The sequence below is a fragment of the Eulemur rufifrons genome, chromosome 16 (assembly GCF_041146395.1).
Source record: "Eulemur rufifrons isolate Redbay chromosome 16, OSU_ERuf_1, whole genome shotgun sequence".
NCBI classification, from domain to species: domain Eukaryota; kingdom Metazoa; phylum Chordata; class Mammalia; order Primates; family Lemuridae; genus Eulemur; species Eulemur rufifrons.
Genome location: NC_090998.1, coordinates 92,729,785 through 92,754,546, shown reverse-complemented (window position 1 = coordinate 92,754,546; position 24,762 = coordinate 92,729,785). Strand labels below are relative to the sequence as shown.

At 55.5% G+C, this 24,762-nt stretch overlaps 1 protein-coding gene across 3 annotated transcripts in view; it reads left to right on the top strand.

The window, feature by feature from the left end:
* Positions 1–934: 934 nt before the first annotated feature.
* The window catches only part of PHF21B (PHD finger protein 21B), a 94,196-nt gene continuing 70,368 nt past the window's right edge, over positions 935–24,762 (top strand). For 2 of the 3 annotated variants that reach the window (XM_069490828.1, XM_069490827.1), the window contains exons 1-2: positions 935–988; positions 1,895–1,960. In XM_069490828.1, the coding sequence (XP_069346929.1) occupies positions 935–988; positions 1,895–1,960 (120 nt within the window). Of the gene's footprint in view, positions 989–1,690; positions 1,709–1,894; positions 1,961–24,762 lie in introns of those variants that run through there. The other variant, XM_069490829.1, reaches the window with a different exon arrangement.

The following is a 24,762-nucleotide window of genomic DNA, read 5'->3' as shown; positions in this document are numbered from 1 at the left end:
AATCTGGCGACGTGACTAATTTAATCTCCCAAGTCGCAGCGCTAGTGTGCAGGCAGGAGGGGACGAAAGACAATTTAAATAAAACAGGAAAGGGAGGCGGAGGGTGGGAAGAGCTAGACAGGGAAAAGGGAGCAGCGAGAGCCAGAGCAGAGAAGAAATGGAAAAAAGACATTTATCCTCCCGTTGGAAAGCCTCGTTAACCCCGGCGTTAGACTGGGTGCCCAGAGGAGGCGGGGGCGCCCGCTTTCCCGGGGTTCGGCTGAGGGCGCGGAGAGGAGGAGGACGCGCGACCCACGCCAGGCGCCGGCCCCGGCGGTCCCGGGAGCGGCCGCCCCAAGCCGTACGCGGGCGACTCTGCGTCCAGCTCCGCCGCCACTTTTGTTCTCCGCTCGGGGCGCCCGGCCGCGGCGGGGCGGCAGTGCGCAGGCGCGGTCGGGGCGGGGCGGGCGGCGAGCCCCGGCACCGCCCCCCGCCGCCCCGGCCCGCTTCATCCGGGCACTGCCGAATTAGCATCGTGCCGAGGCACAACTTTGCAGAGGCCCAGCGAGATCCAGGCGCGCGCGCCGGAGAAAATATAGTCCCTGCCGGCCGGCGACGCGCGCGGGCAGCGGGGCGGGCGCGAACGGGGCTGCGCTGGGCTCCCGGCGCCGGGGCGGGGGGGCCATGCGCCGGGCCGTGCCGGCAGCCCGGACACCCGGCGCAACTTGCCGGGCAGCCTGAGGAGTTGGGGCGGCCGCGGGCTCGGCGCCGCGGCACCCGGCCGCCTTTCTTCCCCTTCGCCAGCCCCCTTCCCTTTCGGCCGTGGGGGAGGGGGCTCGTGTCCCCCCTCCCCGGAGGCCCGGTCTGCCCCCGCCCGGTCGGGCCCCTGCCGAGCCGTACAACTTCCCGGGAGCCGGGGCCAAAGTGAGCGCAAAGTGCTGCCCAAGTTGCCGGGATGGAGCTGCAGAGCCGGCCCGAGGCGCTCGCCGTGGAACTCGCGCGCCACCAGGTAGGGGGCCGGGGCCGGGGTGCCGGGGTGGGGTGTGTGTGGGGATTCGTGGGACCAGAGCCCGATGTCCTCTCCTGCTAGTGTCAGGGTCTTCCTGGCTAGGGTGCCGGGATGAGGCCCCCTGCTTTGAGCCTGTCCGGGGCGAGGAGCGGTGGAAAATGCATTTGCACGGACCCTACTTCTGTCCTCCCCCTGCGCCCCCTCCCGCTCAATCCCGCACAGTTTGGGGGGCCAAGGGCGCGTGGGACAGGAGCTTGGCGTCTTCTCTTAATAAACGCAGGGTCTGCGTAACTGGGTATGCCGGGAGGGGTCCCTTCGTGAGGTTGCCCCGGGGAGGGGGAGTGTGAACAGACCCCCTTCCGACCTCCCCCTCCGGCCCCGAGGCCGGGTGCGAACCCGCGCTGTTTGCAAAAGTAGTTTTGGCGATTGTTGCTCGAGCGAGCCGCGGCGTGGCGGCCGGAGCCCGAGCGGTGTTCGGCGTGCGCGTGTGTGTGTTGGGGAGATTAGGACGCGACTTGAATATTTATGAGCTTTGCTCGACACGGACTCGCCGTATTTACTTGGCTCTTTGTTCCTCCCCCCTCCCCCGGCACACACTCACACTCACACTCACTGGCACACGCACCCCGGCCTGCAAACTTGCACGGTCGGGGCGCGCCGCCGGGTGGCCGCGGCCCCCGCCCCGCCCCGCGAGCTGCCCCGATGAGGCGGCAGCCACAGGTAAGCGGCCCCGCGCGGCACTGCCGGCCGCCGCGCGTGCGGGACGCCGCCCGGGAAACTTGGGGCGCGCTGCGGCCGGCCTGGCCCGCGGGGCGCCGGGCGGGGAACTGCGGCCCGGTCCGCGGGGCTCGGGCCCACCTGACCCCCGGCCAGCCGGCCTGAGCCCGCTCCTCCGTGTTTCCGCAGAACGGCGACCTCAAGAAGCAGCTCCACGAGAGGCAGCCGCGGATCGCAGCGCTCAGCGACAAACAAGTAAGCGCTGGGGAGCCGGGCCCCCCATTGGGAGTGGGGGCGGGGCGCGGTCTCTCGCACTTTGGCGGCACCCTAAAAAGTGCCAGCCTGGGCGCCACACGCCCAGACTCCCGAGGGGTCTGTCTCCAGTTCTCAAAGTTGCCCACCCTCCCCTCTCCTGGAAAGAAAGGGCCGGTTCTGGGGGCGGGGGCGAGCGGGCGGCCGGGCGCGGGGCGCAGCGCCCCTCCAGCGGCGAGCAGCCGGCGTCCATTTTGAGGTGGTGGACACGATTTTGGAACGTGGGGATTTCTCGCGCTGGTGCCCCCCACGCCCGTGCTGGGGTGGCAGTAGGGGTGGAGGGGGCAGTGATTGGGGTCTGGACACCCAACTACTTAGAAGCGATTTCTGGGTTCCATTGCAAACCTCCTTTAAAGAATCGTTCGCCCCCCCTCCACGTCCCCAGCTTCACTTTTTATTCTTGGAACCTGACGCCAGCTCCCGGGAACAAAAGGAAGGCGCCCCCGGGACCCCCCGCTTCTGCCCCAACTTTGGGCTCCGGGTGTTGGGTGTAGATGGGGACACAGGGGAAGCCGTCCGCTTGGGGGGGGCGCGGCCGCCCACCCCTCCCTGCTCCCTCCGGAGAGGAAAAGTTGTCCATTGTGACTTAGTTGCGCTGAGCTCAGCGCTCGAGATTTCAGCACCACGAACAGATGCCGCCGCCGGAGCCCGGCCGGCCGCGCGCCCCCGCCCCCTGCGCGCGCGCCCCTCCCCCGCCCCTCCTCCTCTTCCTCCTCCTCCTCCTCCGCCCCCTCCCCGCGCCGCCCCAGCAGAGAACTTTGAGCGGCGCAGCCAATGGCGCTCTCGGGGCTCCGAGGAGGACGGGGGCGGGGGCGGTGGCGCCCCTCCCTCCCCCGCCTCCCCTCTCTCCGCCCGCCCCGCCCCCGCCCCGCGCCCCCGGCCATCGATCGCGCTTCCTTCGGAATGCCGGCCGCCGCCGTCAGCACCAAACTTGGACAGCTCCCGCCCGCCGCCCCTCCCGCTCGGCCCTCCCCTCCCCCCTCCCCCCCGGGGCCGCCGGATCCGACGCCCGCTCCCCCAAGGAATTTTCGGCGCGGGGGAGAGACGTGGACCCGGTGCCGGCGACCCGGGAGAGGGAGGATTCGGAGCCGGGTGTTAATTTCGAGTCTTTAAAGTTAAAAAGTGGTGGGAGGGGGCTGCGGGAGAGGAGGGGCCTGCGCTGCTGGAAGGAAGATGGCAGTTCCGGCCGGCCCGCGCCGGGGAGGGGGGCGCGGGGGGCCGCCCGGCTGGACGGAGGCCGGGACCGAGGCAGCAGCCCCTTCCTGGCGGAGCCGCGCCCCCGCCCGCTGCGCGCCCCCGTCCGCGAGTGGAAGCTTCCATTCCCGCCCGAGGGGGCGCGAGGCCCGGGAGCGGAGTTCGCGGGGGGAGGGGACCCGGCCCGCATTACCATTTTGATTGCTTTGATGCCATTTTTGGAGGGGGAGGGGTTGGAAGACCCTCTCCGTGGAGCACAAAGCTGTTTAATCACTGTGTAGAATCAAATCGGATACTTTCTTTTTTTTAAAAAAAAAAATCCACCACCAGATCTGGTACAGTGTGATAGCTGAGGGTTATTAAGTCTTTTTTTCCACTGGGTAAAACGGCAAGTTGTTGACTCTTATGCTCGGAGTAGAAGATTTAAAAGAGAGAGAGGAAAAAAAAAATCCAATAACCTAGCAGCTTTTATTGCAACAATGTCTCTTTATGTGTGCCTCTGCGTGGCAGTAGTTTTACTATTTGGAGTGGCTCTTCCAAGCTTAGGTTTGATCATTTCTTCTGTATTGTAGCAACTGTTTCAAGGCTGTTTAAATTTTTATGATGATAGTAAATGAGTCGCTATTTATTATCTGTCATGCTGGAATTTAGATAAGGCTGAAAGAAATATTTGAAAATCGCGTTTGAAGGTTGCTACCCAGCTTGGGGAAGGAGCTCTCCTGCTCCAGGCTGCCTTTGCCTTTAAATCTGAACTCCGGGAAGGATGCTTGCGAATGGACCTCCATCTTTTTGTGTGTGTGAGTGTGTGTTTGAAAAGAAAGAAAACAACAGAAACTTTTGTTCTTTGGCCTTTTAAACGTGTTTCTTTTTTTAAATGACTAAAAACATCTGTTAAGCGGCCAGGATTTGGCCTGGCCATTAGAACTTGTGTTTGTAACTGCAAGTGTGTTGTTTTTCCATTTCCCTTTGTGGCATTTTATATAACAAGGGCTCATAAAAGAGGGAGGGGAGGGGGCTGAGTCGTGGTTCAGCATGCTAATAAAGCTGCCTGGTCTCTCCCAGGCTCGGCGTTGAAATCTTTCAGTAGTCACCTATGAAATGAGTTGGGTAGACTTAACATTTACTCCCTCTCTCTCCCTGGGAGAGTTAGGTGGTGACTGGCAGCTTGGCTGGGGAAAGGTGGATGAACAGGCCCTTGGAGGTGACTCAGGGGATTTTGAAGAGGCTCTGCTTGGCCACCCCAGATCCTGCCCAGGAGGAGCTGAAATGTGGGAGTGGGGATGAAAAGGCCAGTTTGTCAGAGTTTGTTTATTAACTCAACGCACAATTAAAGGTAGAATTCCTTTATGGAGTTGCTTAGGGAAAAGTTCATACCATCTCCATCTCCAGAGATATGTGTGTGTGTGTGTGCGCGCGTATGCGTGCGCGAGAATATTGGATATAAAGGTTACATTGCAATTGAAAGTGCACATGTGGATGGCAAACTAGATAGTAAAATGAACGGTAGCTCCCTTGTCTAGGTCTGTTAGAAGTACGCCAGCAGCAGTCATGTCTTTTGGTACCAACCATCAATTTCCCATTCATGCCCTTGGCTCTGGAATTTTTTCAGTTATTTTTAGAAACATGCACAAGTGTTTAAAGGTGTTTTAAGGACTCATAGAAGTAGATAGCTTATTGGTGAGAAGTAGATATAGATTTTCTGTGTAACTGTCCAGTTTTTCCCCACCACTGGGGACTAGAGGATAAACAGGAAATGAGCTCACATAGGATCTTGCTATTTGAAAATGGAGTTCATATTTTTTCCTTAAAAAAGAAAAAAAAGAGGTGTGGGGGAGTTGGTCCGAGCTGAGTTGTGGCTCAAAGCTGCCTCCCAGGTGTGGCTGCACCTCCATCGGTTATGATTCCGATGGAGGACAGGCCCTCTTCTTTAACCAGATATGATGTGTGAAGACTCCATTAGCTGCTCCACTGGTTTTATACCATGAATTTGCAGCACATGCAGAGAGGCAGTAACATTTTTATCTAAATTATCAAGCAACAAGCACTTCCGTGTAAATAACAGACCCAGCATAAATACCGGAGGTTCCCCGCCCTTTGGAGTTCTCAGCACAACAGTTAGATGCCACGTGTGAGCTGGCATCTCCAGACCTGAACTTCATGCAAGTTCAGCTTTACAATAGAGTTAGAAAAGACTTCTGTTCGAATGTAGCCCATGCTGGTGTGGCCTCATGAGAGAGACCCTGGAGGTGAACTTGGGGCCCTGTGCACTGCCCGATCCATCGATTTGATGGACTCTGGATACCAAGGGGCTGTCCTAAAGCACGGCAATAAAAATATGTCTTCTTGAAAGGTATTATGTATGTGGCGCTCACCCGGGCGCTGAATCATGTCTTCGCCATGATTCACTAGCTGCGTTGAACACCAGAGGGATTCTGCCTTAGAAGTATCCCCCGAATGAAGCCGTAGGGTGGATTTATTCCAGCCCCCCCAGCTGTTTGCAGTCCTTTAGTAAAAGGACATTCCGTTTTCCAAGCTCTCCTCCTAAGCCTCCGGGAGAATAAATTTTAATCTTTCTGACTCTGAGTGCTGGTTCTTGTTCTTGAAACAATTTTGCTACACATTAAAGAGAAAATTAATGCCGACTCCAGTAGCTCCGCGCTTCATATACATGGGAAGAGCATAAGATTGAGATGACAGAGCCCAGCCCTGGCTTCACCTCCTGCTACCTGTGGCCTTGACTGGCCCACAGAGCCGGCTCTCCTGCCCAGCAGTGCTCTGGAAGCTCCTCTGTCTTTCCGTCGCTGGGGCCTGCTGGAAAATTGCAGCAGCCTCTTTACTGCATTCACTTTTTTAAAAACAGCTTTATTGAGATATAATTCACCCATTTAAGGTGCACCATTCAGTGGTTTTTCATATAGTCACAGTTCTGTGCAACCATCACCACCATCTGTTTTAGAACATCTTCATCACCTCAAAAAGAAACCCTTTGGCTATCACTGCCTCCCTGCCCCCTCCCCCAGCCCTAAGCAGCCACCACTCCCTGTCTCTATAGAGTTGCCTATTCTGGGCTTTTGTATGAACGAGATCGTGCTATACTATATATCCTTTTGTGACTGGCTTCTTTTACTTAATGTCATATTTCAAGGTTCATTCAAGTTGTAGCATGTGTCAATACTTCACCCGTCTTTGTGTTGGAATAAAGTCCTGTTGCGTGGACAGACCGTATTTTCTCTGACCATCCATCCATTGGTGGACGATTAGCTTGTTCCCACCGTTTGACTCTTACGAATACTGCATCCACCCTTGCCCCTTCTGGTATGCTCTTTACCAGAGCAAGTGTCTTAAAATCTGAACACGATCACGGTGCACCTGGCAGCCTTCCCGGTCCCAGCCTGGGGGCTCCACCTCGCTTCTGCACCTGGCAGCTGTGGACACCTTGAGTGCTTCCCTGCCCCTGGGAAATGCCTGGCATCATCTGTCTTGGTCTCTCTGTGTCAGCAGTTAGTTCATTCTGCTTCCTGTGTTAGACTGTAAGCTCCCGGAGGGTGCCTGCCAGACTCCTCTCCCCATAGTCTCAGAGCAGGGATGGTGTGAGTATTAGCGATGACTTATGAGTGGTCCTAGTTGAGTCCCTGGGCTGTAGCAGGCATGAAGTAAATGGTAGGCTTTTAAAACCGGGTGTTTGTAGTGAGTGGACCCAGAGATGACTGAGATCAACTCTCTGCCCTTGCAAGCATGACAGAGAGTGAGGTGTGGAGAACTGTTCCAAGGAACTTCTGGAAAAGGGCTATGCAAAATCAAACTGTGGGAACACCAGCATCGTTGCTGGCCTAGAGACTGAGGGTGGCTTCCTGGAGGAGGTTGTCTGGAAGACATGTCCTCAGGGCCTCCCGGGGTGGACGGGAGAGGTTGGTGGCCAAGCTGCAGGAGGAAAGTGGCCTGCAGGTAGGAGGTAGGGGTGTGGAGAGAGGGGCAGAGAGATGGCACAGGGTGAGCTGGGGCCAGAGCGAGGGAGGTGTCCTGCGCTGGGATGGAGGGCTCTTGCCGAGGCCGAGCGCTTTGAGGGCACAAGGCAGGAAGGTGCGTGCAGTGGTCTCAGTACGGATGAGAAGGCAGGAGAGTGAAGGAGGCCCAGGCTTCCCCAGCTGCTCAGATGTTTGTCACCCGTGCAGGATTGTCATGGGGGACAGGAGGCTGGGAGGCTGCTGGACCCAGAGTCCTGGGTGATCAGGATGGAATCAGGCTTTGAGGGTGGGGGCTTCTCCAGGTGGCCCTCCCCCTGCCTTCCCCAGAGCTCCTTAGGGCCGAGAAATTAGGGGGGACATCTCTGGAAACCTCCCGAAGGTGACTCAGTGGGTAACTCTGCTCAGTTGGCTTGTGTGCTTATGTATATAAACATGCGTTTATGGTTACATATATTTACCAGTTACGTTTTAGTTTTTATTGATTTTATTTTGTTGACCATATGTAAGTGTATAATGATAAATAGTGAATATATTTCTGTTGACATATACCAATAAGCGTAATAATATGTGGCGCCTATGTAATATATACAAAATCAGTTAATAATCTGTTACTAAAACGAGAGGAAGGATTTGTTTTTGAAGTCACGAAGAGAATCACCATTCTCCTGCTGAAGCAAAATTTACTAAGGAAGGTGCTGCTCAACAGTATATTATTTCTGTAACATTTAGAAGATAAAGAAGAATTCTACTTTTAAAAAGTTTTATTATAAGAGCAGCACGTGCTTGTTGGGAAAATCTCAGTACAGATTCAAATATGGTAAAACTTAAGTTCCGGTTCTTGGTTCCCCACTTCATCCTGAGGACGAGAGCAGTGATCGTTCCAAGGCCTGTCCGGCAGATGTGTTTTGGATAAACACCTTTTTCTTACACAAGTAGGTGCACCAAACATGCTATTCCCAGACCTGCCTTTCATACTTGGCATGGTAATGGGGACATCTCTTGGGAGCAACTCAGGTTAATTCCACAAACATTTCAGAAATGGCTGACAGATATTGAGGATATGGACTGGTGGGGAGGGTGATGTGATGTTAGTAACAGTGACGTCTCACTTTATAAAGCTTTATACTTTCAGAATGCTTCCTCTTGTGAGCATGTCTGCTCACAAGCATACGTAGTTGAGGGGCAAGTGTATCCACTGTTACCTATCTGTCGTGGCCCAGGGTGGTATTTGCATGGGATGTCTGGCCACCAGGCTCACCCCAGCAGCAGATGGGACCATGTGCTGTGATGAGGGGTGTGGGGACAGCTCCAAGGAGGTGACATTTGTGCCAGTAGAGAAGCGTGGAGGCAAACTGCACACACACTGCCTTGGCTGTGTACAGCACTCTCTCTTCAGTGAGTCCCCTCCGTCACCTCCTCGGTGGACGTCTTTTTATTTGATAGTCAGAATAATCCCATGACTTGGGTCAGGCGGGGCAGGTGAGTCTTCTCTGCTGGACAGATCGGAGAAAGGCAGCTCCTCAAGATCAGACAGCTTGGGACTGCTGATCCTGTCCTTTACCCGGGAGTGCCCTCTGGGTCAGCCCGGCCTCATCTGCAGCTGGTCGCCCACCTTGTAGGGTATAACATGATGTCGCTGGGGGGGCAGAGGCCCCAAAGTCAGCACCCCGGGGTTCATGTCCCAGCTCCCTGCATGCCGGCTGAGTGGCCCTGGGCAAGTCGTGTTGCCTCTGAGCTCTGTGTCCATCTGTGAAGTGGGGATGATTATAAGACCTGCCTCAGCCGGGCCCGGAGCTGAAATCAGATAACGGACGCCAGGCAGCATCTAAGCTGCTGGGTGAACCCTACACGTGAGCACTGTTGCTGTGAGGTGAGGGTTGGCGTGAAGAGGGTGTGTGTCGCCACTTCCCAACCACAGGAAACCCCGCAGAGCTCTGCCCTTGGCACCCTTGCCTTGTTGCTTGTGCCCATTGGAGGTGAGCTTTTCTAAGTCAGGGTATCATGTCGCTTGTTCCCCCGTAAAGGTTGACGGTGACTGCTGTCGCCTTCAGCCCATCGAAAGAGTTTGCTTTGATACTTTAGAATCTTAGAACACCTGCTGTCGGAACTGTACAATTGATTTCCATTAACTTTGAATTTTTTCAATGAGATGACTCTGATAATAACTTTGGGAGTCCCGTGCTGCCTCATTAGAGCTGCTGGCTCTGGTGATCAGCCCTGTGATTTAGCAAGTGTCCTCCAACGCCTTTGTCTCTTCAGGACCGGCGTTGCGGGCTCGGTGCCTTGTGTGAGTCGATGACAAACGAGGCCGCCACCTGCTCCATCCACAGAAGCCGCTGCTGGTCCTGGACACGACATTCCTTCTCCAGTGATTGAGGGTCTTGACGTGGGCAGACCCTCGGGATCTCTGGTCCCCTGAGAGGGTGGTTAGGAGACCCCTTGGGGGTGTCTAGGGGCCCAGCCCTGAGGCCCTGGCCCCAGATTTCCTCCAGGGGGCCGTTCAGAAGGCTTCTGTTAACAACTTGTGTCTGTGAGAGGCGTGTAAACGAAGAGGTTTACAGCACGGGCTTTAGCACCGGACAGGCTGGAGTCCAAGCCCGGCTCCTTCCATGGCTGTTTCGTCTGGGGCCGGCCTTGCCACGTTGGAGGATCGGGTTCTGGGTTTGTAAATGTGGGTAACAGTGCATTGTGAGTCAGACAGAGGGGTGCTTGGCGCGTGGTAAGTGCCCAAGAAACAGCGTTAAAGCACGGTGGGAGGATTAAATGAGATGGTGCGTGAAGCTCTGGGAGCATCATGAGTCCCTGTCAAGTGGGACTTCAACGTTGTCTCGTGATGCACGGCCGGGGACCACGCATGCCTGTTGGATGCTGACTGGCTCATTCGCTCCTCACTCAGCCCTCTGAGGGGAGCTGCTCATTTCTGTTTTGTGCAGGAGCCTGAAGGTTGAGTGGCCTGTTGTGGTCACAGAGCTGGTGAGTGGAGAAGCTGCGGTCCAGACCACTGGGCTCCCAGCTTCGTAGCCTTAACCCCTCTACTGGCGGTGCATGGGGAGAAATGACAACATTTTCTGCCAAAATTATGAAAAGTTAGGTGTGACTGTTATTCCAGGGCATATGTGCAGGTAGAAATAAATGGAGTTAGGGTGAGACCATCCCCGGCAAATTCGAAACCATCGTGTTTGTAATGAGTGTGACTTTCACTCTAAAGTAGAAAGTCCAAGAGCTTTCCAGGTGTCTGGGCCTGGGCCCGGTCTCTGCATGTCCCGGGACCCTGCCTGCCGGGGCCTGGCACCGGGTTGGGGGCGTGGGGGGCTCTGCGTGTGGCACCACGGCAACACCTGGGGGGTGGGCTGACCCGGAAGCGCATCCTCCTGCCCGGGCTTGCAGGAAGACCCCTGGCTCTGCCACCTCCGCCCTGAGCCCCTCGCTGTCTGGCAGCTGCCAGCCTTTTTTTTTATTATTACTGAGGTCATTATTTTATGCTTTAAGGTGGAGATGTTTTCTCATTTTGAAATGGCCTCTGTTTTCTGAAGGCACAAATAGGCTTCCTTAAGATTTTTTTTTTTGACAGTCACTTATTGTTCGGTAGTAGCGATTTCCAGCCTGTGGGAGAAATTGCTGATGCAGCTTCGTGCCGGCTACAACCCCTGACTGCCGACGGCAGCGTCCCTTGCCGTCACAGATGGGTCGCACTTTACATATTTATTTATTGTTGGCTTGGGGCTTGTACCCGTCTTCTTAAAATGCAGCAGAAAGGAGCGCGTCCAGTGGGGGATTCTTACTTCTCTGCCCAGGGTTGAGTTGAAGCCCCGGCTGGAGGACAGGAGGGCAGGCCTGGCGGGGTCCTGGTCTCACAGGGGCAGGGGCTGCTTCTCAGGCAGGGGCGTCCTGAGGGCAGTGAGGTGCGGCCACCCTACATGCCGGGCGGGATTCCCCGCTGCAGCCGGAGGGCGAGTAGAGGGAGCTGATGTTACTTTATTAGCAATAATTCGGGAAAGAGAACGCTCGCGGGGTCCCAGAGACGTGAGTGCCGTGGAATGGCGGGGAGGCGTCTGTGCTTTCTGTCAGGACGGGAACCTCTGAGTTGCTTTTGGTCTCCGTAGACCGGTGTGTCCAGAGCTGGGATTCGGCCCTGGACTTCGGGTTCTGTGGGGATTGAGGGTGTACACCCCCCCCCCCCCGGACTTGGCTAGAAGCATAAGATGCGAGGGCCAAGCCCCTCATCCACTCATGGGAAACTGAGGCCCAGTGGGATGTGGAGGATGGAGATTGCACCCGGGAACCAGACAGAGCCCTGGAAACTCTGGGTCTTCCGACTGCCACACTGGCTGTGCAGGAAGCCTGTTGTGTATGTTTCTACAATTAGATTCGCTTCACTGGGGTTTTCTTTCAGAAGCTGCTTGCCCGGAGGGCGGCCTGTGTGTGAGAGTTGCCGGGTCCTGCACAGGGTGACCTTGTGTTGGGACAACAGGGCCACCAAGAGTGGACCTGGCCGACACCCCAGTGGTTTTCAGAACAGTTGTTAGACTCTCTGTGAGCACCGCAGGGGCCTCTTCTACCCACTGCTGTGTCCCCCACACGGTGCTGGCTCAGAGCGGGCCCCAGCAGGCACGTGCCGAGCGTCACCCACGAGCGGTTGACTTCTGGTTTGCACAAGAGACGGACAACTGTCGCAGGGCACAGTGCTAAACTGTCCGTTTTGTGGGACTTGTTGAGTCAGGTTGGCTGTAGATTCCAGGTGAAGGTGGGTTTCCTCACCTTCCGTGTTCCAAACCAGCCGGGGGTACCTGCCCATGGCCACCCAGCCCCAGCACGCACTTCTGTTTTCAGAGTCTACGCTTGGGGGCAGAGGCCAGTCGTGGGCTTGTGAGGAGAGAGTCACCCCCCCCCCCAAAATACAAAAGGAGCTGAGAGATGGTGATTTGTGGGGGCCGGGCATTGTGGGGGGAATAACAACTGCTCTTCCACCGCGGTGGCGCCAGGGTCTGTTGGGCCCTCCCCGTGGGGACAGCCTCAGGCTGCCCCTGGGTGAAGCTGTAGTCAATTTAGGGAGAGGCTTTTTGCCCCAGGGAAGAGAAAAGGACAGGAATGCGGGGGAGAGAAAGAAAAAGAGAGGGAGAAGTGTTCCTCTTTGATGTCATTGAGGCAGAAAGCCAATCTGCACATGTAAATGAACTTGAAAATGTAATTAAAAATATATACATATTAGAGACTATGATCCAGAATTTAATGTGAGACGCAGCTCACAAAGTGACAGGTAGCATTTCCTACAATCAGTGATGCCGACTCTTGTCTGTGATTAATGCGTCTCGGCGGTAATAAACGCTCCACAGATAAATGCCAGAATTATTTCTTAAACTGCAGTTTGACAGCCCCACTGAATGCAGAGCTCTCTTTGCCCACATGGCTGAGCCTCCTCACAGCTGCCTCTGCAGAGAGCTCCCTCCAAGAGCTTGTCCTGGCTTGGAAGGAGAGCTGACAGATCAGCTCCTGGTGCCACTGTGGACTGAGGTCAGGGCCCTGGAGGTCGTCACAGCCACGGGCGCAGGGAAATGGCAGACGTGGCACATCTCGGGGAAGTTGCCAGGAGCCCCCTGTGGCCGCTGTCTCAAAGCAGGAGCTGGTGCTTGGTGGCTCAGGGTGTTCAGCGTAAGGGACTGGAGGGGACAGAGGGTGGCAGTGCTTGCTGTGGGTGTGTCCCCGGCCTTGACAGCTAGGGTGTGTCCAGAGGAGGTTGTTCCGAGGTGAGGGTGCCACACCAGGCTCGTGGGTGACGCTCGGCACGTGCCTGCTGGGGCCCGCTGTGAGCCAGCACCGTGCGGGGGACACAGCAGTGGGTAGAAGAGGCCCTTGTGGTGCTCACAGCCTCAGAGGGGAGACAGGCAATTGGTGAGGAACCTAAGACAGGAAATGCGGAGCAGGAAGATGGCAGGTGCTCTGGCGAAACACAGAGCAGGGAAAGGAGTGTGCGTGTGCACGTGTGAGCTCGCGTGTGCGTGGGGCAGGTGGCAGCCCTAAGTAGAGCAGTCCAGAGGAGAGTAGAGTTGATGGGATGGTGTAGGGGACTCTCTGATGTGGCTGCCCCCGCCATTAGATCGGCAGTGTTATTGCAGCTAAGTGCAGTTACTGAGTGCGTCTGCGAGGGCAGCCCTTCGTGGGCAGAACGTTGACTGAGTGCTAGAAGTCAGGGGAAGGCTGATTTCAGTTCCACGTGTGGCGGGATCCCCTGGCGGTGAGAGCCGGCTGGGACTAGAGCCGGGTGAAGCCTTCACCCGCCAGACCACCACTCCGTCAGGGACGGAGAAGCACCCATGGGCAGTTGGCAGGGGATCACGCTGGTTCTCCCGGGTGCTGAGATTCTGTGGTGCAGAAATCTTAAGACTCACCAAGGACTGTGCCTGGTTACAGTGAGTTCCTGACTCCAGCAGGGATCGCAAACTCCAGTGCACTGGGGCCGGCGAGGGGTCCTGCTGAGGCTGGGCCACCGGAGAGAACGAGCCAGCAGCTCAGTTAAGCCCCGCGTGATGGCGCTGTCAGGGGGCAAGCCCCGGGGAGGACGCCAGACCCTGTCCTCGAGATCAAGGTGACTGCCCGCCTCTGCTGGGCCTGGACGATGAAGAGGAAGGAGCCAGGTGCTGTGATCTAGCAATTTCCTTCTGCCCTCACCTCCGTGTCCTCCTTCAGCATCTCACACCGCGCCTCCGTACAGAGCACTGAATGCAGTTACTGAGTGGGTCAGACGCTGACGCGCTGAGATCCCACAACCTTGAGAGCCTAAGACGCTAAGAGGCTGTGATGGTGAACCCCAGGAGTCAAAGACCGTGAAACTCTAGGTTCTAGAACAGTCTAAGGCTGCTAGGGTTAGCGGTTCTGTGGTCTTGCAGTGAGACCCGAACGCCTGTGAGAGGAACAGTCGGCCGCACGACCGGAGAGCCGCTGGAGCTCTCCAGGGGTGCTTAGCTCTCATTTAGATAAGTGAGTGGAGCTCAGACATGTTCCTGTAAGTGGGATAGTCCCCCCGCCCCCCGCACGCTCCGGCCTAAGTCAGCGTCTCGTTGGAGTTATTTTATTAACGTGTTCTGCTGAGTGGCCGTGAATGGGGGGCGCAGCCTCTCTGTCGCGGATCTAATTATGAACACGGGACGGAACCAAATAAGCAGCCTTTGAAGGGGAAGAGCCTGGCAGCTTGGGGTAGAGCGTCCTTTAATGAACTTCTTTGGTACTTGTATCTTAGCAACACATTTTATTACATCCCGGTGCAGCTGGACTCGCCGCGCAGCGGTGCCCCCACCCGTGGCTGGCGGGAGGAATGTGCCCACCTCCCTCCCAGGGCTGTGTTTGCATCTCTTCTGCTTTGTTCAGTTGATGAAATAGGCAAACAGCTCCCAGAGCCGGGGACCTGGCTGGCGGGAGGGAGGCGGCACGGAGGGCGCGTGGCCCAGACCTGAGAGGTGGGCGGCCGGCGCCGGGGCCTGGGCCGTGAGTTCAGATGCTGCCACTGCAGGCCGCAGGCTGCCCGTGGACCTGCTGGTTCTCGCCCCGGCACTCCTGGGTTTGGGTATTTTTCTCTGGACTTCTTCCTTCTGATGACAGTGAAAGTGGGGACATTTGCAAATCTTTCCTTGTAATCGGCTGCCTGTCCATGAGGACGTGAGGAAGGGGCCGTGTTGAAGAGAGGCCAGTCATGGGGGAAGTGGACCCAGGGTGGGGGCAGCTGTGCGGGGAGAAGAGCAAGAGCCCGAGGCGCTGGGCTGGGCTGACCGTCCTGCGGGGCTCAGCCGCTGAGACCCAGGGATCACGGCCAGTTCCTTCCCTGCTCTGGGCCCTCGCTTTCTTCTCTGCCGTGTGAGCTTCCTGCGGCTGCTGGCGCAGACAACCACAAACTGGGTGACTTAAAACAGCTAAACTTACTCTCTCACAGTTTTGGAGGCCGGCAGTCTGAAGTTAAGGTGTCCACTCTCTCCGGAGGCTCTAGGGAGGTTCCAGCTTTGGCGGCTCCTGCCATTCCTTGGCTTGCGGATGCATCACTCTGGCCTCTGCCTCCGTCCTCACATGGCGTCTTCTCTCTGTGTCTGTTTTTTCTCTTCAGATGAGGACACAGTCATAGAACTTAGGGCTTGTTCTAATTCAGAATGGCCTCAGCCTATCTGCAAAGGCCCTATTTTTAAATAAGGCCACATTCCGTGGCTCCAGATGGATATGGATTTAGGGGGACACCTCAACCCAGCACAGCTGCCAGGTGACGCCAGTCCTACCCGCCCCCCTCAGAGTGGAGCTGGAGGACGCCCTGGGCGCACCTGGCGTCGGGCACCAGTGGTGCAATCAGTGGTGTGTTCCCAGCGTTTTGCTTACAGCCGAATTACTGAAATGGTGCATGTCGTGAGCAGCATAGCCGGCCTTCCCGGACCTGTTGCCTGGCAGGTGGTCTGAACGTTTGGAATCAGGACCGTCTGAGAAAATCTGGGCTGCACCATTTATCAGGGTTTGTGGCTCTTCAGGGGTGGAGAGTTTGCCATTGATTTGTGTGTGCAGCTCTGAAAGCCAGCCAGGACTGTCGCCCCTGCTCGCTCTCATTCAGCAGCGAGGAAAGGATGCTCTAGAAGCACAGCGTGCGAGTGGGACCGTGCACCTGCGGGTGGCACTCACAGCTCCCTTGTTGCTGCTTGGCCTGCGGGCAGGTGAGGGATCCCTGGGCTGGAGCAAAGGCTCCCTCCCTCCTGGGGACCCCTCCTGGGAGACTTATGGCTTTGCTCATCTCCGCGTGCCTTGGTTTTCTCCTCTGTAGAATGGCTGTAGTGGAGAGCCCTGCCTGCACTGCACGTTGCGGTGCGCAGGGGGCTTTGGAGTCGTCGTCCCTCGGCTGTGGCCTGTTCTCTGGTTGACCAGGAGGCTGGGGACTGTCAAGTCTCCCAAAGTGCCACATCCCCCGTGAGCTGCAGTAGAGCCCTCACGGTGGGAGGATGGAGCCAGCATCTCCCCGTGACAGGTGAGTGTGGCCAGGCCCCTGCGGCCTTAACTTCCAACAAGGGGTTGGCGTCAAGTCTCCACTCTGCTTCTCCTCTTCCTGCCCTCACGACGTGATCACTTATTTTGCACCTGCCGTGTGCTGGGTACCCTCGGAACAGAGCTGTCATCCCTGTTGATAGGATGGTGGGGCCTGGAGCTCCTCCTTGGATGGTGGTGGCCAGAGCTGGGCGCACACACAGCCGGTGGGGACCCTGCTGGCTCTGCCTCTCACTCGCACACGCTCGGAGGTTCAGTTCCTCGCGTGGAAACTGTACCTCACCACGGTTCCTGTCCCCGAGGTGTGTTCTGAGGTGTGATGGGTGCCACGCTCGGTGTCAGCCCGCAGTGGAGCAGGGCTTGGAAGGCAGGCCTGGTAGGAGAGCCTCTGGGAGTGTGACCTTCCTGCTCCTGGGATGCTGGCTGGGGGGCTCAGGCAGCCCCTGCGACCCCTCCGAGTGGCCCGCTCTGACAGTCGCCCAGGCTGGGGCTCAGATCAAGCTCTCTCCTGGCGAGGAGCTCATCCCAACTCCGGCAGCCTCATTTCAGTATGCGCCGTGTGTGCTCTTTGGGGGAGACTCGAGGAGTTTGCCGAGTGGGGTCTTGGCTTTAGTTTGATCTGGGCAGCTTTGGATATCCTAGGACATGTCTCGAAGCTGCCTGTGGTCCGTGGTGAGGGAGGGAAGAGAACACACACAAGAGCCCTCCCCCCACCCCAGTCTGCTCCTGCCCCGGGGAGGGGTCCAGCCAGGGACCCCCAAGAGCATCCCTGGTTGCATGCGACTGCGTTTGCTCCAGGGCCCATGCTCAGGGGCCAAGGGTTCCATCAGAGGCGGGTCCTTGGCTGGGAGGACCCCTGAGTCCCGGGGCCCGTGTGCTGAGCTGGCCTTGGAGTTTGTGCGCTTGGCACACGGCGGTCACGGAATCTACTCAGTGGGCACGGAGCAGAAACGGGGGCTCAGTTCTACTCCAGGGTCTCAGTTCTTCTGTTTTAAAAAAATCACATAACATAAAATTTACCAGTTTCAACCATTTCTCGCATCCAGCTTAGTGGCATTAAGTCGATTCACGTGATTGTGCAACTGTCACCACCCCCATCCCTGTGGCACCTTCCTGAGCGTTTTGTGTGTCCCGGCGCCCCCGGGCAGCAGCGTCCTTCCCGGGGGAAGCGTGGCTTCATGGGGGCTCTGTTCAAACTCTTGGCTTCGCCCCTGGAAGGGGCGTTGATGGTGCTTTCTGCAGCCTCGGGCGTGGAGAGGGGGCTAGCACAGGCCTGAACGCGCTCAACCTGCAGTTCTGATAAAGAACTTCCGAGGAGTGAAGGTCTGAGAACGGTCTGCCCTGAGGTCACGAGCTCCCTGGCACTTGCACTGGTCGCCAGAAGGGGTGTTTTCCTTTGGGCTTAGCCGGGCCCAGTGGGCTCCCCTCCCACCTGGAGTCTGGGCTCCTCTGATGCCCCCAGAAGTCCATCCTGTGATTTGGCCAACAGCTTTACTTTAATAGCTGTTTCTTAGTAAATGCGTTAGTTGACTCATTTATTAAGGGATTTTTGGAGGATACCAAAGAAAGTGAGAGTTCTGGGCAGCCCCTCCCCCTCCAGGCCCAGCTGACCCCTCAGCCAGCCTGGGAAAGCCCATGAGGGCAGCGGCTGTCCCATGTCCCCAGCAAGTTCTCCTGCTCATGGGCCTGAACAGACGAGCAGGGAGAGGAGGGGGCCCGACGGGGCACAGATCAGAGGTGGGGACAGCAAGTGGCAGCCAGAGAGCCCTTCGTAGGGGCACAGGTGGGGCACAGCCCCCATTCCAGGTCCTCTCTGGTGGTGTCCTGGCCCCACGGGGTGGGGGATGGCAGCCGTCTCTCCATGTAGGAAAGCCAGGCCCACCCGTTCTCAGCCTCTCCTGTCTCCCCTGGGAGCCTCGCCTCCTGCCCTGAGGGGAGGGGACCCGGCAGGATCCTCTGCAGGAGTCGTCCCTTGTCTTTGGCCCACGTCACCGGAGAAGGAACCGTTGCATGCAGTGGGCATAACAGACACCAAAATCCCATCCCCTCCATACGCGCCTGTGACACAGAGGATTCTGTGCCACGCCGTGGAGTGGCCAAACCGCCTTGTCCTTTACCCATTAGGGAATTCTTGCCAATGTGCACATCAGGCTTTTTTGCTTTCTCAAGGAGGGTTTCCTCATTTGAACTTGACTCTCTGGGCATACGAATGCCAACATTACGAGCATGAATGGCTGCAGGGTGCCCTAACCCCGAATGAAGCCCAGGTTGTATTTATGGGGACAATTTGTAGAGCCTGTGCCCGCCCTTCATGGATGGGACCCTGGGGACAGCCCTGGGAGGTGGGCAGGTGGGGCTTTGATCCCTCTGCCCAGGCCCGGATGTGGGGAGCGAGGCACAGACATGCCAGGTCCCACCTTTGCTGGTTGCTCCTGTCCTCCTGGGCTGGTTCGGAGGGAGCTCACCTTGGACGTGCAGCAGGTGGACTTTTGCATTTTTACCGCTTGTGGATACCTCCTCGCTCCATTAACGAACATTGGTCAGAATTTCGTATTGTGGTAAAACATACATAATGTAAAATTTATCATCTTAACTGTTTTTCGGTGTGCAGTTCAGCAGCATGAAGCACATTCACACAGCCGTGCCACCACCACCGCCCCACCTCCAGGACTTCGTCTTCCCAAACTGGACTCTGCACCCATAACAGCTCCATTTCCTCCTCCCAGGCCCCGGCAACCATCATTGCAACATTGCACCTTCTGTCTCTGTGCATCTGACTTGTGCAGGTACCTCTGGAAAGTGGAGTCACACAGCATTTATCTTTTTGTGACTGTCTCATTTCACTGAGCGTGATGTCCTCCGGGTTCATCCGTGCTGTGGCAGGTGTCGGAATCTCCTTCCTTTGTACGGCTGACGGTCCAGCGTACGGATGTGCCACGTTTTGGGTTTTGGCTCATCCATCAGTGGACGTTTTGGGTGTTTCCACCTTTCGGCTGCTGCGAACGATGCTGCTGCGAGCACGGGTGTGCAGACAGTCTGCCCCAGCCCCTGCTCTCAGTTCCTTTGGGCGCATACTTAGAAGCGGAGTTGCTAGATTGGGCTTGTGCTTTTCCTCCTGGACGAACCCAGTGCAGAGGAGAAGCCGGAGGTTACCTGCGTTGTCCTCGGGGGTGGCCGCCTTCTGTCAGACCTGCGTCTCTTGACTGAGGAAGCCATAGTTTTGACATCACTGTCTGCTGGGGAATTTGAGAGCCTCCAGGGTGGCTTCCCAGCCCTCAGCAGGTCTCTGTCCCGGGGCCGTGGCATGGGTGGAAGTGGACACAGCGGCAGCGTGCAGGGAGCTGTGGGCTCCGTTGGGGTGGACGTGACAAAGGGGTGTGCCGTGCGCTGAGGATTCTCCCGCTGGAGATTTGCACCAACAGAAAACACGCGGACTTTCAAAATGTAGCGCGGTTGTGGCGACTTGTCCAGGTTCCCTGAAGTCTCCTGCTCACTTGCTTTACTGTGGCCTTTCAGACTGTGTTCCTGTGACCTGTTGACATGCCCTAGGCCGGGGCAGGTGTGTCGCCAGGGTCTGAATGCTCGTGTACCCCCGGATTCGTATGTTGAAACCTAACCCCAAGGTGATGGTATTTGGGAAGTGATAGGACACGAGGGTTCCACTCTCATGAATGGGATTTGTGCTCTTACAAAAGAGGCTTGAGGGAGTCTGCCCTGTCTGCCACGTGAGGACAGAGCAAGAAGGTGCCATCTTTGAAGCAGAGAGCACCCCCACCAGACGCTGAGTCGGCCTGCACCTTGACTCTGGACTTCCCAGCCTCCAGAACTATGAGCAATAACTTTCTCTTGTTCATAGGTTACTCGGTCTAAGGTATTTTGTTACAGCAGCCCCAAATGACCAGGACATACGGCATTGCCAGACTTCAATGGTAGTCCTTTCCCAGTTTATAGGGGAAAGTGGCCATCTACAGGCCTTTCTCAATTAAACTTTTTCTCCCCTGGCGTTAATATTTCTTAAACTTTTGGTTCTTGGGTTCTAGCAGAGGAGAGAATGACATCGCAAATATCAGACAGAAATTTACAGTTGGTTGTGATTATTTTGAAGACTTGGGTAGACTTTTTTTTCACATGGAGTTAAATGCAGTTACATTTTCCACAGTGAAGTTTTTCCTTGGTCGGGTCATGAGATTAGATACATGGTTAGTTCATGGTATTCTACAACGATGTTATCCCTAGGCCCTGCTTCCAAAATCAGCTTGAAAAACGCTGACCAGTTCCCTCCTGCTCATTCCTACAGATTGAGATCTCCCGTGACAGGGAGCTCACCGTGCCCAAGGCAAGTCCGCTGCAGGCATGGACAGCTCTGCGCTTTCTGATCTGTGTTGCAAGAAGGAGAGAGAGACTGAGAGAGAGGGAGACTGAGAGAGGGAGGGGAAGGGAGGGAGGGAGAGGGGACACAGTGTGATGACCAGAGGCGATTGCCAGTGCTCCGAGTGGTCAGAGGACCATGACCATGAGATTTCTTTCTCTGAACCCTGATCCTGGACAACGGCTTCGGCTCACAGATCCCATCTCTGATCCTTGTGAGTTTTGTGGCCTTGAGCATGTTATTGAACGTCCTTAAGCCTGTCTGTGCTCACGTGCGAGGTGAAGATAGCCTAGCCGGGCGTGAGCCTCGTAGCCTGGAAGTATGCAGTGGAGTGGTCGCCGGCGGTTACCTCCTGCCACCGGCTTCAGAGGTACCCATCTCCCCGCGGTCCTCCTGGCCTTGGTTCTTGCCTTTCCCCCGGCTCCCACCCTCTCCTTGCCAGTGTCGCCTCCTGAATGCTTTTCTTACTTTTCCCCACCTCTGTCTCTGCCCCTTCGTCTCTCACCTGGGACATTCTGGCAGCCCCCTGACTAGTCTCTTTAGTTCCGGCGTGTGTCCCCACATTGTGACCAAGGTCGTTTCTCTAAGGTTTGGCCTTTACCTTACTCTGCTGTGCGTGAGCCCCACGGCCTACAGCAGTGGTTTCAAGTGTCTGCTCAGCCTCTCGCCCAGGTGTGAGTCCCACGGGGGAGGAGCTGCTCTGCTGGAAGCTGGGGCTGGGGTGGAGCCCCTTCTGTGCCTGCCTCTCCCCAGCGCCTGCCTCTCCCCAGCGCCTGCCTCTCCCTGCCTCTCCTGCAGCGCCAGGACCGCTGGCCAGGGGGAGGTTCCTGGGGCGCCAGCGAGCACAGGTTAGAAGCCAGTGACGTGGGCACTGGCTTGGGCTGCCCTCGTCTCTTTTTGTTTTAACAAGATCCGGCCCATCCACCAAGACCCACGGCCTAATCATCTCCTTACCTTCAAGAAAGGACCTCTGGGTTCACCTGGGTTGGATCACGATGGTGGTAATGATGACAGCGGTGGTGGTGACCATGTGACCGAGGTGGTGATGTTCGTAGTGGTGATGGTGACAGTAGTGATTATCATGACGGTGGTGGCAGTGGTGGTGCTTGTGGTGAGGGTGGTGATGGTGACATCGGAGGTGCCATTTATGACCACTTCCTATGGTAGGTATATGTGCTTTCCAAGTTACCAAATCATCACAGCACATACCTGTGGGGAAATAGTATCCCCATTATACAGTGGAGGAAACAGAGACTTAGAGTTTTGTTTAGTTTTGTTTTGTTTTTTTGAGACAGAGTCTCACTTTGTTGCCCGAGGCTACAGTGCCTTGGCGTCAGCCTAGCTCACAGCAACCTCAAACTCCTGGACTCAAGCAATCCTCCTGCCTCAGCCTCCCAAGTAGCTGGGACTACAGGCATGTGCCACCATGCCCGGCTAATTTTTTCTATATGTGTATTTTTAGTTGTCCATATAATTTCTTTCTATTTTTAGTAGAGATGGGGTCTCACTCTTGCTCAGGCTGGTCTCGAACTCCTGAGCTCAAACGATCCACCCACCTCGGCCTCCCAGAGTGCTAGGATTACAGGCGTGAGCCACCGCGCCCAACCGACTTAGAGTTTTTTGATGATTAAATGTGACTTCTTGATAGATCAGGAGCTAGAGCTCTCAAGTCTTGGCTTTGCTACTTTGTGACAAATCAGACTCCATAAGCTACAGTTTCCTTATCGGTAAAATGGAGTAGAGTTGTTTCTGTTCTGAGGCAAGGTTTTTCACGTACAAGCAGTGCCATTTTAATTAATGAATAGTGGGTGTGGAAGGGCCTTGGAAAGGGTAAATCTTGTTGCTGTTATATTATTAATATGTCCCTAAAGACAATATGCCCGTGTGTGTGTGTGTGTGTGTGTGTGTGGCAGAAGCAAAAGTCACTGAAGTTGACACCCAAGCAATGAAGTCCCTTGTGTTCCTAAAGATGCCCCCCCAGAACCCCTACAGAGTTAATACCAAGGTAACGTAAACAGAAAATGTTGCCAACATCACTGTTAAAGACCATGAGGCTCAATTTGCATTTTCCTGGGCAAGGACATCCTGTTGTTTTTGTAATTGTTTTGGTGACATTTGCTATGATTTAGTGGGTCACACGAGTCCCAGGTCAGTTCTATGATGCTGTCTGTTCCTCTTCTGCTGGGGTTTGCAGTTCTATTGGCTGCCAATGAGTAGTGCAGGGAGTTCTAGAAGGAAACGCAGGAATAGAAAACAATCCTAGTGTGATTTTTCTTGAAAAATAAGTCTTTTCCGTGAAACAAATAACAGGGTACAACAATCCCTACCACATTATAAATTAAGTTGATAATATGGAGCAAGATTTAAATTCAAATAAGTATACATTTTAAGTACTTTCATTATAATGTCCAACATGTATTTTTAACTCTCAGGTGTACTGTCAATGGCAGTGTTTTCAGGTTCATGGTCCCTCAGAGCATCTGAGACCCCCGAGCTCCACTCACCTGTGGATGCCGGGGCCACCCCACATTGGGGAGTCTGTGGGGGAATCTACCACTGGGCCCAGGAATCTGTATGTAACATGTTCCCAAAAGATTTTGGAGCCCCTGAAGTTTGAGAACCATAGCGCTGGGTGAAGTTAACTTGTTATCTGGCCACCTGACAAAATGGAAAGGTGTGAATGTCATGTTTCTTCAGCCATTATTGGATCTTTTGCCTCTTTTGTGATGATGACTATGGTGGTTATTGTGATGATAGAGATGGTGGTGGTGATGGTGATGATGATGATGATGGAGATGATGATGGTGATGATGATGATGGTGGAGATGATAGGTATGATCATGATGATGATGTAGATGATGGTGATGATGGTGATGACAGAGATAATGATGGCACTGGAGATGATGATGATGGTGGTCGTGGTGGCTGTCATGCCTTGCTAACCTCAGGGAAAGATTGAGGACATTGGTATGTGGAAGAAGGACCCAGCTCCAAGTCCTTGGATTACTCACCTTGTGCACTTGGGTAAGGCATAGAATATTCCTGAACCTCAGTTTCCGCACTTGCAGAGTGGAAATGATAATATCTTTAGAAGCTCTAAAGGCCTATGCGAATATTAGTGGCTTTGCTATTCTAACTCAGAGGACTACAGTGATTAGTGTTTAGACATTTCTGTCGATTTGCATTGGTTTTTGTTAGGTGAGATTTTAAAACTTATTTCTTCTACAGTATTTTAAAACAAATGCAAAAAGTACAAAAGCTGATCTGAGAAGGCCCATCCCTGCGTGTTGGCCTGTGTTTGGGGTGGGCCCAGGTCCCAGCCCGTCCAGGCTGGTCTGCTGGTGCCTGCAGGTGGCCCCTCCTCACGATCTTTGCTCTGGTTCCCGCTCGGGGCCTCAGCCACTCTCGGGTGCTCACACCACAGCCTCTGCCTGAGCAGGGAGCCCCCTCCCCACACCCGAGCCAGGCTGGGGATGGCAGGGCCTCCCAAGAGCCACCAGCAGCGGCTGACTTTGTCTGCAGTGAACTCTGAGAAGTGAAAGGAGCCCAACTCTTTCCCCCTTTTAGGTTATTCAGTAGATTTCCCCCAGATTTCGCCTTCTTGTGCATCTTGATCCAAATCAGATTCTGCTTTGCCACGTGGAGCTTCATTTCATTTCATAATTCTGGTGGCTTTGATCTTGTCGGCACAGTTCAGACATCTCCCCTTTCCTGGCTTCTCCTCTGAGCCCCAGGTGCCTCTTCGCTGACAGAGCCTGCTGCTCCTGTAATACACACTCACCCCTAATGAGCTACTTAAAAAATAAGCATTGATTTCCAGATAAAAATCACAATTAATTTTAAATGCCCTCTGTAAACCTTGTTACAAATAATTGCCAGAAACACACAAAGTCTGAAATTAATTAAAATCGACAGCCTCGTTTGATGCGGGGTGTGCATCCTGTTTCTTAGTCGTGTCTGTGAACCATGCAGCTCTTGCTTGGGTGGAAGCAGTGGCCACGAGCCGCTGGGCACGGTGAGCTTGCCAAGGGACCTGAGCTCCTGGCCCGTGGAAGAGCAGAGAGAACCCAGGCTTGGAGTCGTCCGGACCTGGCTGCAGCCCTGCACCCTCTGGTAGTCGGATGACCTTCCGAGCCTCCGGTTCCTCATCTGCGAAATGGTCTTAGTAATGCCAGCCTCGCAGGATTGCACAAAGGTGGTGCTCGATGCCTGTT